This window comes from Cyclopterus lumpus, chromosome 24 (assembly GCF_009769545.1).
Source record: "Cyclopterus lumpus isolate fCycLum1 chromosome 24, fCycLum1.pri, whole genome shotgun sequence".
Taxonomy (NCBI): Eukaryota; Metazoa; Chordata; class Actinopteri; order Perciformes; family Cyclopteridae; genus Cyclopterus; species Cyclopterus lumpus.
Genome location: NC_046989.1, coordinates 6885225 through 6903519, shown reverse-complemented (window position 1 = coordinate 6903519; position 18295 = coordinate 6885225). Strand labels below are relative to the sequence as shown.

Below are 18295 nucleotides of genomic sequence, written 5' to 3'. Positions count from 1 at the left end.
CCTCATGAGTGGAGACGATAAAAGTAGTCAATATGTTTGCATGGCACCTGCAAACGGAAAAACACTGTTCTGTTTTATGAATAAGGAAACACTTACATTCATAATAATACTTGTGTCTTATTAATGTGAAAGAGGAAGCACGATAGGCTTCACAGATGAACAAATTATAAAGTTGTTAGAAGCATTTTCCTCTCTGCACAGCACAGCCTTGAGAACATCACTTCTTCAAGAGGTCAATAGAAGTGCACTGAAAGGACATGAGAGAGTCTGCCTGCACAAAATACACGAACGACTTTCAATCCCACCTGTGATCTTCGGGTGTGAATGTCTCAAAAATAAATGTTATCAAAGGTTATGCCCTGTAGGGTTAAAGACAAACCCATCTGAGCCTACGCTCTACACCTCGCACAAACACATGCACCCAATGGGTGACATCATTTTTCCTGCTATACCACAAGAAATGTATAGCCTGTCTACCACAAAAGGGAAATAAATTAGATGTGTGTGCTTGTGTTAATGCACATTTATATCTTGGTCTTTGCATATCTGCATGTACTGTGTGGTTACACGCACATGTGTGCAGGTTGTATGCATGTGTGGTTATTGACATTTTGTCCTCCTGATCTCATACAGTGGCCTGCGTGCCTATGAAAAAGAAGAAGATAAACATATCAACAATCTGATACCAGTGATGCAGGTGAAGTATACACTTGAACATCTGCATGGGTAAAATGATATATAAGGTTTGGCGTGTCACCCCAATCTAAAATTGATCAGGATAAAGAAAGTTGTCTGCTTAGGTAATTGTACAGACCTTTCCACAATGAATAGCTCATATTGCAACTGGCAGGTTGACAAAGAGCAGCTTTAATTGAAAGGAGGGGGGAATCAACTATATCGGGAGGGGATAGCAAAGTAGTTTATTATCTGTGTACAAAGTTTCACATTTGCTTACTAGTGTGCATATGGATATGCGCGTGCATGTGTGCATCTAAGTGGGTGGTGGTTTCCCCTCTAAAATTCCATTTCCTGCATTTTGATGTCTTGGTTGCACATCTACATGTCAAAATAAACAACTGCACACACGCACACACACACACACACACACGCACACACACACATGCATAACACATGCATAGAGGTAAAAAGGACACAAACATGCTCACTTTACAAGGTCGCACAGGTGACAGAGAGGGAACTCTCTTTTGCATCACTAAAATGTTTCTAGGACACTCTAAAACCAAATGCAGCAAAGAGCACATAATACGTAATGGAAAAGGAACATGTTGCACAAGTTAAAAATAATATAAAATTGTAATAGTGTTTGCAGAATTTTCTCCTCCTTTGTCCTTGTTTAGTAACCCTTTCTAGTAACATAACAATGATATATAAGAAAAAAATATCTATACATATTTTTCTTGTTTCTTTTTCTTGTTTTATTAAGTCTTTCTGCTTTGTTTACACAGTCAGATTTAGAGATAAATTAAATATTGTTTGCGCAGCAACAAGGCCGGGGTGTGATTTTCACACCTCTACACAGGATCTGAACATATGTTTCCTTTGAATGTTTTTTAAGCACTCTGGTCAAATCTGTGCTGCCGATGTGGCCACAGAGTTCACAGAAAGCCTAATCAATGAACCATCAGCGTGCGAATGTTGGGCTGATTAGATGGATTAAACAGATGGATGGACAGATTGTTAGAAGAATGAGCGGATCAGTGGATGGGTGCTTTGTTTGAAAGATTTAGAAATTATATTGTTTAATGACTAATGGTTAGCGTCCATCATATTTTCTCTGTAACTGTTTTTATGTTCAATTCTTTCAAGAAATGTAGAAATTGGTTGTTGGCCAGTGAATTGCAATGGTATCTATGGAATCAAGTGAAAGCAAGGATTGCAAATCTATTAACAACAGCATGCAAATCTGAAAACAGATTAAACGTGGTGTAATTGTAGAAGACAAAGCTTATGTGCAAGTGGGTGAGGGGTGCAGTCCATCCTGAAAGTTGGCAATGGGCATGAGGTAATGCTTTACATAATTTGCCAAGGGCACAAGGTATCATGGGAAGAGTCTTTCACAGGAACTCACCTCCGGGGAAAATGCAAAACCTACACCTTTGGCATTCTTTGACAGGTGGTCCAAACAGCTAAAGTCAAGAAGGGAACACATGTGAAGTCCTTTAAGTTGCAAATTGTGAAAATATGTGGCACTGATTCTGAAACTATATTAAAAGCAATAGTTAAAATAATAAGAAAACGTTTACATTTGATTGACTATTTCCATACGTATTCATTAAACAAGTATGGGGAAATAAAATATGCGTTAAAAAAAATCCTGAATAATGAGAAACATTAAATCTGTTGCATGTTTAGAACATCCATTAGCAAATAGTCAACACGTAGGTTTAACTATGTAACCATTCAGGATCACATGCACTATTTGATTAGAGATCAACCCTTCACCAATGTAGGCTTTTACATACACATAGACACACACACACAATTAACAATACCTATGTTTGGCCTTCCCAACACTGGATCTGAAAGCCTGGTGGGGTGATATCTCATGCCCAGGGGCCTTCATTAAAAAGTATTCAAATGAGCCAACCTGTGCACACAATGCTTTGCAAGAGGGGGCGACCATCACAATACCTGCCCTTAACCCGTCCAATCGCGCCCATGCAAATGTCCTCAGCAAGGAGTCAATGGGTCTAAGGCTTCCTGCTCAAACTACTATAGGTGAATTTGCATACCCTAGATCCCTTCCTTCAATTTGGTTTCAGATGGCAAGATGAAGTTTGTACAATTACCCTCGAGGGAAAAGACAAACAAGCAAAAGACACACACAGATAAAACAAGTGGAGACATTATTCCATTTATATATGTGTTTATATGACTTGGTTGGACTCTGACACTGGTTATTACTGATGTTTAAGTTATCTTTTGTGCTATATCTCTTTTCCTGGCCCACTTTTCCTTCTATGTGGGGCATCTTGTCTTGCAATCTTGCACGATAGCATCTATATAATAACAACTTAATGTTGCATGTTGCTTCTGAACCAACAGTTCATCAATACATTGCATGAATAATAATACACACAAAACAATCTAAGAACTATCATATATGCTGTGGACTATAAACTTAGTTTAACCCATGTCTAGTCCAGTAAATCTTAATATTTCTGCCAACAGCCTAAGTGATTCACTTCACTGAGCACTGTCCACCCTGTTGCAAAAATAGTAAAAGTTGCAGTCCACGGCCATGTGTGTATGAATGTGTGTAGCCCTTTATCAGGCCACTATTATGATGACCGCCCTGGGACAATGGGCAAGTCTGGGGTGATGGTAATTATAAGTGACCAGGACAATACAGTCGCGTATGGAGGAACTAATACAATGAGAAGACACATTTATAAAAATAAAGCATAACCCCCCCCCCCCACCCCTCCTCCTCCTCCTCCTCCTCCTCCTCCTCCTCCTCCCTGCAGAGGATGAAGAACTCAACCAAAACAAGATAATCATAAAAGTGGCCAGCATTAACACAATGGAGCTAAGAAAGGAGCATGAGATTATATTAAAAAAAGGCTCAACTTGGTTCTAATTTACATTGAGGATTATTTTTGAATAAATGCAAAGACAAAACCAGAAAGCTGTCTTTTAGAAAACTTAAGAATCAATTTAAGAAACGACTGGGATAACATAAATCAATCAATCATGTGGACTTTAAAGTGCATTTGTTCTTTATGTGCAGTAAATCTGCGCAAAAAGTTGAAGTGCCACTACACTATATAAACGTTCTTGTTCTGAGCAAACACAAAAGCTCATTTTATCGCCGGAAGACAAGACCAGGGTGTTGCATTGCAAGTTTAGTTTTTTTTTTTTATCACTGAGAAACATCTGTATTTGCAACAAGCACAGAAAACATTGCAACTTCACTTTCCACGCATGCCAAAAAGCCATTCCGCAATTGTTTACGCCGTCCAGATGTATTAGTTTCCTTCTCCTTTTCAGCAGAAGAGAAGTAACTCACAAATATTGTTGACAAAAAGCGTTTAGCGCGGACGGCCAGGCGAAACGCGCCTTTGACAAGTCCACTGTGAAGAGCTGTGTTGCGTTCAATAACTCTTCGTAAATGTCGATGCAGCGATGTCATTTTTACGGTCCCAATGCAATCCTTGTGGTATGGTATGGAGGTAGGTATTATGCCACCAACACTCAACTGACCCATTATTTGTATTTGTGGTATATTATCCAACCACACTTCGATCATAGCATTCGTATTATGAACTAGAATGCTATAGATTAGGCTCATTAGTTTGGCGAAAAGGTGTGGCAAAAAAAGACACAGGTCGATTTGTTTTTTCGAAATATATTCTTATAATTCTAATCGTTTCCTTAGATATCAAATATGTTTCTGACTTGTCCTTGGTTTGTTCAACCAGCGATCGAAAAAAAAAAACGTAGGACGGTGCGTGAAGTACACCATACTTTTCTTGGACATGCGCAGTCGGCCGCGCGCTCAGGAGCGCCAAATTTACCGGGATGCGAAGAAGGGGAGGAGCTGTAGTAAAAGCTGCTGCAGTTTAAATTAATGTCAACCTGCCTCTCCACCGGGAGAACAAGTCCAGCGCGGATAGCGAAAGTACGTGCTCAGCGCAACCTGCGAGCCACTCTACATATATCAACATGACTCGACGGCCGAGAAACAGGTAAGCTCAAACACACCCATTACTGTTATTTGCAACGTATTTAACTTGCGCGTGTTATAACTTACGGAGTTACTCTCTTTCTTTCCATGCTAATTTATGTTGGATACGGAGTGAGGTGTTAAGGGTGCATCTTATTGACAGAGTGTATGTCTTTTCTTTTTCTGGTTTAAACTCGTTTTGTGTCTGCGAACCCGTTTTTTTGTGTTTGTTTTATTGGCCGTTTTAGCGGAGTATGGTGGTGTGGGTGTCTCGCTCGCGCGCTTATGACAGGTGGTGGTCATCTGGCATGTGCGCTCCTCGCGCTGCTGTCAGTGGAGAGAGAGAGAGCGAGAGAGAGCGAGAGAAAGGGCTCTCTCTCTCTCTTTCCCCCTCTTACACGCACACACACACACACACACACACACACACACACACGGGCGCGCGCGAACGAGCGGATTAATAACACTGGGCCGAGTGTAGAAGCTGTGCGCTAGACATTGTTTTTAATAGGAGCTTATACTAAATACAAAACACAATGCAGCTTGGCGTCTATATAACTCTGTCTAAAAACATGTCAAGAGGATTTGAATGCATTGCAACACGTCCGGAATTGAATTTCGGAAAGTTTTTGAAAATATTTCTTATTTTATTGCACTTGGCTCCCCCAAAGACACCCCATGTTCTGAACTGGCTCTGGTTCCGTTGACCATCACCCCAGTCAGCCACATAGACAGAGATGTGTGCAGGTTGCTGTTGTTGTACTTGCATGTTGGCTCTAATACATACACCATTATAGCTATTAAAGTATTAAAGGTAATTGTAAACCCTTCCGTGATGAAAGATGTGTAGACCCTCAAATGAAGCATCTCTTAAAGCGGGGGGGGGGGGGGGGGGGGGGGCACTGTTATTTTGCAAACTGCGCGTTCGCTGCGTCCGCTATGTGCACCTGTCTCAAGGACTGGCTGCGTTTTTGTTTGCGTGTCCCTTGTTTTGATACAGTCGCCGCAAATATAATCTGCAATCACTCACCATCTTTTACGATGTATACACACTTTCCTGTATCCGCACCATTTCCCACCTTAAAGTAGCTGCGGTTACTTTCATTGGTCTTGCGTGTCAAGTGCGGGCAATCGGTTTATTCTCATAGTTCAACACAGATACACGGAATGCAAGTGAAAGTTGACATCACTCAAAACTACCCCGCTGAGTGATTTATAAAAGCGATGATGATCATTAAACTGTTTCATGGCGCAGTTTTTCTCTTGATTCATCATTATCAACATGAGTCATGAGCTGTGTTCACTTGTCTTGTGTTTGCTTGTTTGTGCACCCGAAGTTCACTGCCTTTTTATTTCTTCTTCTATTGTGTCATATGTGCCTTTAAAAAAAAAAAAAAAAAGTCTGATTGTTGAAAGACAAACATTGTTAATTTCATACTGACAAATTAGCATGTTATGCGGATGTACTAAGAGTAAAACATAAATAGAAGATAATCCACTGTAAATATCCTCTTGTACAAACACACACACACACACTCACACACACACACACACACACACACACACACACACACACACAGACAGACACACCTCAGAGGGGTTCCTGTTCACCTGTTGCTCTGTAGTACCTTACCTAGGTTCCACGTTGTCCATGCCCTACATTCTGATTGGTTAACCAATTCAGTGTGTGTGTGTGTGTGTGTGTCTTTATGACTGTGCTGTACAATGCCACTGCAGGTCTGAACACGCCAGGGTCACAAAATTATGATCGCATAGCCAATCCCAGTATCTGTGGAAACCAAAAACATTAGAACCTGTTCATCCATCTCGGTCCCCCCCCGCCCCCCCTCACACTTGCTGTTCCTCGCTCTCGTTCTTTCTCCCCTTGTGGGTGTCTTGGCTAAAAGCCTGCACCCAAACCTTCTAGAATGACTGGTTCTGTCTGTGTTGACACCTGATGAGTTAAAGAGTGGGCTGAGTTCTTTATGCACTCTGTAAAGAGATGATTAGGGAGTAGTTTGGAAATAGACAGGTACTTATTGTGCAAGTATTTACCTTCCTATTATCTTACACATTACATTATCTTATTATTTTTCACACAACCTCCACCTCTTTCTTACATTTCTCTCTATGTCTCTCTCTGTGTTTCTGCAGTGTTTACAGTAGCGAGGAGGATGAGGAGGAGACCGACATGTATGACCATGATTATGATGGGTCACTGGTCAAGGCAGGGAAACGGCACCTTGGCAAGACCCGCTGGACACGAGAAGAGGTACACACACACACACACACACACACCAACGACAATTCAAAACCACAGTGTGCAATACAAGCAACACAGCTGAGCTCATGGCGGATAGAAATGGCTTCGGGAAAGATATAGTTGTCTGGTTTAACCACATTCACTGACTCTTATGTTAAATTGCTGGCGGTGATGTTCATAGCAGGGACACCATGTCTAACAAACTGCAATAGTTTTCTCTTTTGTTCAGGATGAGAAGTTGAAGAAACTTGTTGAGCTTCAGGATCAGAAGACTGGAAACTCATTGCAAGCTTACTAACTGTAAGTAGGGTGGCCTGTGCGTACACACCGACGTGCACACACGTGCAAAATAACCTCCAATGGTATGATTACTTATCCCCTTCTCTCTGACCTACCAGAATCGTAAGATGTGCAGTGCCAGCACAGGTGGCAGAAGGTTCTTAACCCAGAGCTCATCAAAGGGCCATGGACCAAAGAGGAGGACCAGAGGGTAAGAAAACCGCCTTTAGAAATCACCAATGAAACCACATTTATTGTTGCGCACTAGAAACTTCACAAAATATTGCAGAACAACGTAGTTGGAAACCACTCACAGGAGACAGGCAATCAAGCAGCATCCAGGAATTGAAAAAAATAATGATAATCTGGAGCAACTTCTTGGCTGCTGTTGCACAGTTCTTATTCCCCAAAAAGTTCCAGTACTCAACAAGTAACATGCTTAGTCTCTAAAAGCCTGTGAAGTATTTGTTGAACAAGTCCACAGGAGTTATATTTCCACCAGATGCCACTGTAATGATTAGCAGAGTGGCTAACGTTCCTCTGGAAACTCCCTCTCTGCTCACCAGCAGGTGTTCTCAATCACCTCCACATCTTAACAGATAAAGAAAGAGGGAAGGAGGGAAGTGAAGCATTGACTGACACATGTTCAAGTTTCTGAGATTTGTCTGTGTAACTAACAAGTTGTTTTATTGTGATTTTCTCTCCCATCTATTCTACACCTCATATACCTATCTTTTTTTATTTTTTTATTTCATTTTTCTTACTTTGTATACCTTTTACTTCTCCCTCTCGTCCCTGGTAATGCTCCTTCCTCTTTGTCATGCCCTTCACTACCATTTACTTCTCTTCCTTTTCAACGCGGTTCCTACCTCGCCTCTTGTCTTTCCTCTTTCTCTTCCCCACCCGACACACACAAACACTCACCCCCCCAGGTGATTGAGCTGGTCCAGAAGTATGGAGCCAAGCGCTGGTCGGTGGATCGCCAAGCACCTGAAGGGGCGTATCGGCAAGCAATGCCGCGAACGCTGGCACAACCACCTGAACCCAGAGGTGAAGAAGACATCGTGGACTGAGGAGGAGGGACCGAATTATCTACCAGGCACACGAGAAGCTGGGCAACCGCTGGGCCGAAATCGCTAAGCTGCTCCCTGGCAGGTGAGGCAGACTATGTAAAAGAAAGAAAGGGGGGGGGGAGAAGCTAGATGTATCACTGAACCCATGTTGGTTGACTGTGCAATGCTGCGGTTGAGAGGGTGAAATGGAGGGCAGGACACTGAAGGAGGAATGAAAAGAGAGGAAACAAAAGAGAAAAGGGATGAAGTGAGCACAACCGAACATGAAGGAAGATAAAGGCGCGAATACAGAAAGTATTTCCTTTTGTTCTGAAAGACAGGAATAGAGAAGGATCGGGAGGAAAATGGTTTAAAGACTGTCAGGACTGGGTGTTCTTTTCTAGAGAAAGGCCGAGAATTAAATGACAAAGGGTGAAAAAAGATAATGTAGTTTTGTCTTTTATATGATTGCAATTGCTCCGTTCTGATAACCTTATCTGTGTTGTGTTTGTGCGTGCACGGTGTGTATGTGTAAAGTGTGTGGTGTGCGTGACTGAGACTGTGTCTATCTGTGGCAGCCTCTGTGTGTGCCTGTATTGATAATGCTATCAAGTAAAACTAGAGGTCCAGGATGTCCCCTTTTATGCTTGTGGGCGTGCGATGTGTTTTCGTTATGACTAACCTGAAAGTTAATACGTGCTTCTTCATGACATTCAGGACTGACAACGCCATAAAGAACCACTGGAACTCCACCATGAGGCGAAAGGTGGAGCAGGAGGGCTATCTACAGTGGCGCCGCGAAAGAACGGCAACTCCTCACTCTCCATCAGCCACGGCTACATCAAGACCAGCAATCACATCATGGGTTACCCCCACACTCGCCCAGTCACGCGCAGCTGCCACCCTTGTCGCAATTCAACTACGCCTACATCGCCGACACACACAGGGTGAGTGGGCTTTTCAACGAGAACCTGGGATGCTTGGCAGGAAAACTAAATACTTCAGATAATGGAGCTGCAGGTGATTAATTTATTCTATGTTTCTTATTGGCTTAACAGGTACCGTTACCCAGGGCCTTGCATTTGAACATCCTTAACATTCCCCAGCATGGAACAGCTGCTATACAGGTAAAAAAAACAGCGCGTGAACTCAGTATAAACGATTAGTTTAATGAGGCAACGGAGGGATTGTGGACGAGAAGATGAGCTGCCACTAAATCCTGCCTCCTGCTCTCTTTTTCTCAGAGAACACTATAGTGAGGAGGACCCTGAGCAAGGAGCAGAGGGTGAAAGAGATCGAACTGCTGCTCATGTCAACAGAAGATGAGCTGAGAGGCCAGCCGTCACTACCGGTAAATTGCGTCTGCATCTGCACAAGCTATAAAGTGTGACAGAACAATTTATGTGCCTGTGTTTTTGACCCTGGCATTAAGGAAGGTGGTTAGATGTGTGTTTGTGTGTGGAGGAAACATCTGGGGGTGGGGGGGGGGTCTGTGATGAAATAGGACCTCTTCACCATTTTAGTGCGTGTGCATGACCCCTTGTGCAACCCTCTACCCAACACTTCTTTACATAAAAGTTCCCTTTCTACTTCTTCTCTACACCTCTTCCCTTATTGTCAGGCGTGCATGTTCTAACTCGAGCTTTTACACTCACCCAACTGTGCTCACATTTTCAGATGATTATACTTTGATTATTCTTATTAATAGCACTCACTCTTTATATCCTTTTTCTCCCGCAGATGAATTTGTCCTATCCAAGCTGGGCCAGCCAGAGCTCTTTGACCAACAGCTCAGAGGGTGTAATGTTTTTACCGCATCACCAGGCAGGCGCCCCTGCCCTGCCTCTGGACCAGAGCTGCCTACCCGAGGAGAGCGCCTCTGCAGCGCGTGCCCACAGTAATAACAGCAGCAACAATCACAACAACAACAACAACAACAGCAACAACAACAACAACAGCAACAGCCATCAAAGCGGTCCGACGTTCTCAAATACCATACCAGAGTTCATGAATTGTGTCATTGATTCAGTAAGTGTCTACATTTAGTTCATCCCTGGGCTACAAGTTCAGACATCATTAAGTTCATGATCAACTGGGTCGAGATGAAAAAGGGTAGCGTAGCAAGAAGCAACATAGACTTCACCAAGTAGTGGGCTTTGACCCATATATCCCGCCCTTCTAGAGCCTCTTCTCAATGGATGAGGACCCTCCCAGTGAGCTCTTGGATAGGAGTGCTCTCAAAACAGACAGGTCTCGCCCAATCGGGGTTCAAGACTTGCTCACAAAGCACGGGCTGGTTTCATCTGCTCAACTCCCAAGCCTTCACCAGTCAGAAACCTTCCCCTGTTCACCTTCACAGGTAGTTAAAGTAGTGATCGGAATACATCACCAACCTGCAACCTGATGACATCCAATAATTCGGAATTAGTGCCCCAGCTGTTGTTTTCCATCTTTTTTTGTCATATTTCAATCATTTCAACTTTTGAAGCACCGGCCATCCATTTTCACTTTTCCTATCCATTGCTGTAGTTCAGACCAAGTTTGCTCCATGATCTGCCCAAAATGTTACCGTGTTAAAATGAACCTACCAAGCTACTTTAGTTGATTGGTTTCCTTCCTTTTGTTTCACAGTTTCTCATCCAATCAATGAGCCCAGAACACTCCGACAACGACACTGTACCAATGAGCTCGCCCGTGGACTCAAAGCCTCTGATCAACCACACTATAAGGCACCAGAAAGAGGAGGAAATGTAAGTATCTCTATCTCGAATGTTTCTAATTATGCAACTATGCAGAACTGTGTGTAGAAGACAATCTAACACACAGTTGTCTCTCTTTCTATCTCTCTCAGGTTCAGAACTCCAAACATTCGTCGTTCGATCCTGGAGTCATCGCCTTGTACACCCACCCCTTTCCGGTCAGCTCTGGCCATGCAGGAGGCCAAGTATGGACCCGTCAAACTACTGGTGAGAAAGAGACTTTTTAAAAGCGCCGCCTTGAACCTGTCTCGTTTCCTCCTGTTGGGCTTGCTTTAGTGTCCTTGTGTCTCACTTTGGGATCTGTGCCTTTTCCAGAACTCCCCATTGGAGCAACAGATGGCGAAAGTCATCAAACAGGAGCCGATGGAGTGCGCAATTGAGCAGCCTCCTCTGAAGAAGATCAAACAAGAGGTACTTTATACTGAACACAAGCAAGCACACATATGTACAGAAGCAGGAGGTGTCGAGGGATAGTAAGAAGGAATACATTGAAGCCACAATTTATTATTTTGTGTGCACAAGATAAGTGTATAAACAGAGAGCAGGACACAGCAGTCCAGCCTTTCTTCCCGAAGCATGAAGGGAAGTGCCTTTTACTAACAGTAATCCCTTGATAACTCACCCCCAAACTACAGTAAAGCTTATGTAAAGAACTATCTACAACCAAGGTGTGCCTTAAGCAAGTGGCGGTTGCAATGAATGACTTGGTCTTGTGCATTGTCAAAATTACTTAATTATCTCATTTGTGCCGAGGAGTTAATTTAATCAAGACGTGCAGACAATTGAATTGTAGTCAACAAATTATAGTCTTGTGCATACAAATTCATAAATTCAGAACTTGATATGTGTATTTGTTCACTCCCGACCCAAAAAAACAATTATCATGTTGATGTTGAGAAGGCGAAGGTGAAAAGTGGGATGTCATTTTCAGTTAGCAGTGGGCAACTTTAATACTTGTCAAGGAAGATCAGCCATATTGTTTGAGGCTACTGTTTGAGTTTGCACGACTCTTGATATTAACCACGATGTGTTCTGGGGTGCTAGGTGGAGTCGCCATGTGAGAGGAGTCCTGTGTATGCTAGTGGGACGGACAAGAGCTTCACACACAGCTCTTCTCCCAAACGGCCCCAGCGCAGGAAGTAACTGTAAGTTCTTGTAATATGACGCCGTCCTCGATGACTCACAAACATCCTCGAAACTTAATTTTGAACTTCTTTTGTTAAGATGTGTGTGTTTTTTTTCTTTTGTTGAAAATGTTTCATTCAGGACCTACTCACAAGCTCATTATTGCGTGAAGATGGACACAAAAACTACCACCTTCCTCGCAGAGGCATGGGGCAGCCCGCTCCAGGTGTGTAGAAGCTTCTAGGTAGAAGTTAAATATGTCGTGATTGCATGGGAACCATCAAAAACTCATCGTCCTCGTTCTCTCACCAACAGCAGCTCAGTTCCTGGGAGCAGGTGACTTGTGGTAAAACAGAGGAGCACACCTTGGCCTCAGAGCAGAGCCACAAGTACATCAACACTTATCCTACAAGGACACTGGTCGTGTAGACAGAGACTCATGTTGAACTGGAAAGATCAACCATCCCTGCGCTGGAGCAGCGCTGCGGATTACATATTTGTTGTGGTACAACAGTTGGGAGAGGCTCTATGCCATTGGTGTTTTTACACTCACACTTGTTGGATTTCAACCAACCAAAGACTAAGCACGTTTTTTTGTTTTTTTTGTTTTCTTTTTTTTTTGTGGAAATCTTCTGCATAGAATTTGCGATGGGTTCCCTTGTACGTCCTATACGTTTTGGTCTCGTCATTAATGTTATTATCGATGTTGTATAATAAATGGGAAACGGTGGATATATAATTTGCATTGGGCTGTATTGTTAATTCCGAATTTTGATATTAATATAAAGAACAAGTAATTAATTTATTCCTTTTTTTTTTTTTATAACGATAATGTTTTTTTTCGTTTTTTATCAATTGGCCAATGGATCAGTGTTGTAAGTTAAGTATTTAAGCCCTGTTAGCATTATCATAAATCCAAAGGCATATTAATGAATTTAAACTGACCTCTTTATTTCAGTCATGAAACATTTTTGTTTCTTTATGATATTATTTGTTATCAGGCTACATGTGTCTACTGTTTTATTTCAAGGGTTTGGTCTGTGCCACCTCATGTAAACACTTAACTACTGAACAAGAACAGCTGCGTCTGTTCTTACATCTTCATTCAACAAGGAATGATGATGCGTTACATAACAGAAGGGGCCAGCCTTATAGTATTACCTGACTACCACATTGGCACCTTCATTTCGTATAAATTGAGTTTTCATTTCAACTTTTTGATTTATTTCTGGCCCTCACAGTATCCTGTATGGGGAAATATTTAATGAACAAATGATTATATTTGTTAAAACTTTAAGTGTGTATATATATATATATATATATATATATATATATATATATATATTCCTACATTTAAAACAACAATCTTAAATGAGCTTATATGTTTGAAACCATAAGGATCACCCAGTAAGAGTATGAACCGAGTACTAAACACTGATATTTTATATAATGCTACAAACAAATCCCAATGAAAACTTTTGTATGGTTTTTGTATTCAAACATTTCTTTGAATCGTTTTTGTATTTTTGTATAATGCTTATACTATCAGCATTTTGTTTCTTACTAAGACTGCAGTAGCCCATGTCAAATACAATCTTTTTATACGCCTTGTTTTTATACTAGCTTTTGAGCAAAAGTGATTTTATAAAAGCATTTATACATGCCAAGTTTTCATGTTTTTATACTTTTCTATACTGCCTAGTAAAATAAAGTGTGTGTGTTTTATTACAGCCTTGCGTTCAGTGTCATTTTGGGAATATTATTTTGAAGACAGTATCACAATAAGAGTTTATTGTGATAGCAATTCAATGAACATTTTCTCTATACTTGAAGTGTAAATATGCTTTTAGGCAGCCAATACAATTAGCCCAAAGTTGTTGTAAACAGGACTGCGAAGGCACACTGTTGTCGAGAGGAGTTCTTTAAAGCGAATCACCAATTTGCGCTCTGGTGTTCATGCAAAATATGTGTGAGGGCTTCTGTAATCAAAATACTCCGACTTAATCTCCCATACACACACACACACACACACACACACAGACACACACACACACACACAATCCTCTGGAAACAAAAGGTTTGCTGTCATAAAATTAGATAATAAAACTCCCTCCATCTGCCAATTACGGAGTGAGTGCAGAGTTTATCAGCCACTGAAGGCAATAAGCCAAATGAACTCAACCGTTGCCTCTTTCTCTGTGGATAAAGGGACAACGCACATGCACGCTCCAGAAACACAAAAGGGAAAGTTTACTTTGGTGAAAGGAAAATGGCCCCCGACTCCTTTCCACACTAAAGTGCCCTGTTGTACGAGGACTGTGTGAAACATCTCACTGTGGCTGCAACACGCGTCCACACGTGTGGGGAGCTCCACGCTTAGTCTCTTGAGAAGACTTGTTTTCCTGTGAGGCCATGAAAGCCAAGGGGCCCAGATTCATACCAGGAGCTATATTTACACCCCCTCCCCTCGCCTCCGAGACACCTGCACCACCACCTCACCCTGATCCACCACAGTGTCCTCAAATATAGATTCCCATCTCAAGTATTAGTCTCAGAGGGATACATAAACAGAAATGACATTCATCTGAAGGACACGCAGCTAACTGTGATATTACAGGCAGCACCAACTGAAATAGTTTTCTCAGGGCTGCATGCATGCTTACTGCAGCCTTAAGTGACGCATATATATATATATATATATATATATATATATATATATATACATATGTTAAAAAAGTAAACAGAACATTTAACTGATAGAACAATAATGGCGTAAATAGACAGCAAAGAGATGATTGTGAGGGGTGGATCAGGGTCGTTTGAATTCAGAAGATTCTCTGTCAGCAATTATAGTGTGTGTGGTTTGTGTGTGTGAGGGGAGGGGGGGGTAGGTGTGTGTGTGTGTGTGTGTGTCTTGTGGAAAGAGGCCAGAGCAAGAAGTAGACTTTCACATTGGGAATTTCACATCTCCTACTACACACAAAATAAAAAAAAGAGAGAGAAAAAGCCTCAAACCCCACGAGATTTACAGGACACCTGCTTTCCACTGAGGGAGAAGGCAGCTGCATGTGTGTGTGTGTGTGTGTGTGTGTGTGTGTGTGCGTGTGTGTGTGTGCGCGTGTGTGTGTGTGCGTGTGTGGTTTATTAACAAAAGCAATATACTGTAGATCAGAATGGATATTGTAAGATGTTAGGCTATTTTTTAATTCAAACTGAGACCAAAAGGAGGTGTTGTGACTGCAGAGAAGGAGACCTCATTGACTGGACAGTGGACACAAGTCCCAGCTCCTAAGTGTGGGCTCCTTTAATGATGATGGGAATAGTGATGAGGAATATATTATATATTATATATATATAGTATATGAGGAACATTGCATTACAGTTCATGCACACTGATATTGAAATTCGGCAATGCTTTTGTTCATTTCGGGTTCAGAAGAGTGTTTTTTAAAAAGAGCAGTGAGTGCTGCAGTGGGTCAAGAAACTTGGGTTGGTGATGGTGAAAGTATAAAGTTGCTCTTTACAAAGTTACACTTTACATTAAAACTATGGATGAATAATTTGCTTCCAGAAGGTTCCCCTGTTAGCAGTGGTGAGATGCCTCCAGTTGTCCTTTTCTCTATGTGGATACTGGTTTAGCTTCTGGGTGTAGTTTGTATTTTCTTCAAATGTGCAAACAGGAGCCTCAGATTATATTTTCACATTTAGACTTAATTGGTAAATGTGAATATCTCGACACAACATACTATTTTTGTTTTGTTTCGGACGGAAAAGGCACATTTTCTACAAAATATTCAACCCCCAAGAGTCAAAGCAGAAGTTCACTCTCACTACTTTTTTTATTGCACCCTCCTTTCCCTTTTCAAATCTCAAATGTCTGTCGCAAGCAGATTGGCTCATAAATTCAGTTTGTCTTGTCACAATAGATTTATAGCAGGATGTTGCAGGAGTGGCGGGCTCCTGAACACGCGCGTGCAGACTTGCAAAACACACACACTCGGGGAGCTCGAAGGCCGGCCAGTGTGCTCTGGGCCTGCATAGATTACTCTAGCCTGATTTCCTCATTCCCTGGGCGATGTTGTGGTCGGAGATAGGCAAGGGCAGCCGCTCCCTGCTGGCAGCGGTCAGGTAGGAGGGCTGGGCTGGGCTGGCCGGGCCTGATAACTACCCTACCCATCCATGGTGTGGAGGAGAGGAGAGGAGAGGAGCGGAGGGCAAGAGAAGAAGACGAGTGATGAAGAGACAGGCAAAGAGAGAGACATGATGGGGGGGGTTAAGTGAGGTTGTGATAGAGTTTTCAACTTCTGTGAAGCTGGAGTTTGTCCTGCTTCCTTTCTGTGTTTTCAAGACGTTGAAACAGCAGCACAGTTTTTATGGAAGAGTGGAATATATTAGCTTTTGCTCGTGTAAAAAAGGGCTTTAATGTCACACTCACCAGTGAAAATAATGAAAGTTGACAATTTGGCAAATACTCTTACTTGCGGAGCATTAGATGAGAACACAAGTACCACTCTCTGGGGCGATTCACGAAAGGATTGGACGGCTTTTACAGAGCTAACGCGACACAAATTAAACAAAAAGACGCGAAACGCACACCGGACTGCAGACTAACAAAGCAATGTGCTATTTGCACATATTTAAGTTGGTGACACTAGGACCCCTTGCTATGCAAAAGAAGGTTTGCAATCAAAGTCATTTTTGAAACTACATTGGAATTCTTTTGGGTGGAAGATTCAGTGTAAAATAAGATTATTATATTAACAAATAAACAAATAATATCCCTCTCCCTCCTTTTCCCACATGAGAGTGAAAGCAAGACGGTGGTTAGCCTATGGCTTGGAGATAGACTGCAAGCATGGGGAACGTTTACCAGGCGCTCTCAAACTCATCAACCACCACGTTTTATCTCGTTGTTTTTATTGTTAGAAGAAACGGGGTTCTCACCTTAAGGTTTACCAGACAACTGGCAGACGCAGCACATACACACCGGACAAACTGGATGTTTTGTCGGGAGAATAACGGGTTTAAATAATACAATTATTGTTGGCTGAATTCCTTGTAACAGCTTCAGTTTCAGGGTCCTGGCATTGTGCATGCTTGCTCACGTTCACACTGTCATATGGCTTCAGGGGACGCTTGTAGAACGGAGACATTGTTGACTTAACACGAAAGAAGCTGTTTTCAGTTCATCTGAGCTGTTCTGTCAGGATTTACACACGCGTGTGAAGAAACGTAGGATTCATAAACAGAGGAAACTGAACTTCTTATGGTTTGAGGATGAAATAAGAGTAAAGCAAACTTCAACACATGAAGAAAAAACGTGTGACGGTTGTGTTCGCTTTATTTCAAGGAAAAGTTGTGGTACACTCACCCTCCTGACTTAACAGGTCAAAAGGTTAAGCAGCATGAGCAATATCATATACTCCATGCAGTATTTTAACTTTAATCCAAAAAGTGCTTCCTGTGAAAAAACAAATCTGTTATAGAGGAAACAAACAACGTTGGGACGGGCCTGCCCTCAATCAGACAAATGTGTGACCTAACACCACAAGGCCAGATTTATTGAGTGTTACAGGTGACACAATTCATAGCAGCACATTGTGTGTATGTTCGTTGGAAGGTGTGTGTGTATGTGTGTGTGTGTCTGTGTGTGTATGTGTGTGTGTCTGTGTGTGTGTGTGTTGCTCAGCTGGGCTCCAGAGTAAGCATAGATGGGGTTCGAACAGTGTTTCTGTTTAGACCTGTGTGTGTGTGTGCAGATAGAGGTGGTGGTGCAGGACCCCTGTTTGTCTGCGGACACGTGAGGACCTCAACACACGAGCCACCTGCTGTCCCACAATGCACATGCATCCATCCATATGCTCACGCACAACCAGAACACACAGATTTAGCAGATAGACATGTGGACATGTGGAAAGAGAGACTGAGGGGGGAGTGATAGGAGGGTGAGAGAGGTGAGCAGAGAGAGAGAGAGAGAGAGAGAGAGAGAGAGAGGGAGAGAGAGAGGCTGTTGGAGCTGCTGCTGAGGTGATTAGACTCGTCTGCAACAACAGTTACTGTCTTCCCAGATTTGGCTGTCACTCGTTTGGCCGTTTGTTTGTTGTTTTTCAGGACCAAAAAATGTATAGAG

At 42.3% G+C, this 18295-nt stretch overlaps 1 protein-coding gene across 1 annotated transcript; it reads left to right on the top strand.

Annotated features, from left to right (window-relative positions):
* Positions 1–4535: 4535 nt before the first annotated feature.
* myb (v-myb avian myeloblastosis viral oncogene homolog) lies at positions 4536–13895 on the top strand. Its single transcript, XM_034527454.1, is given in 22 exon segments — positions 4536–4709; positions 6842–6959; positions 7180–7207; positions 7210–7254; positions 7349–7440; positions 8162–8206; positions 8208–8309; positions 8311–8384; positions 8999–9071; positions 9074–9160; positions 9163–9228; positions 9340–9424; positions 9528–9553; positions 9555–9632; positions 10022–10309; positions 10913–11031; positions 11133–11247; positions 11356–11451; positions 12085–12120; positions 12123–12185; positions 12307–12393; positions 12484–13895. Coding segments are annotated over 22 exon segments (1857 nt in total). The 5' UTR covers positions 4536–4686; the 3' UTR covers positions 12595–13895.
* Positions 13896–18295: the final 4400 nt, after the last annotated feature.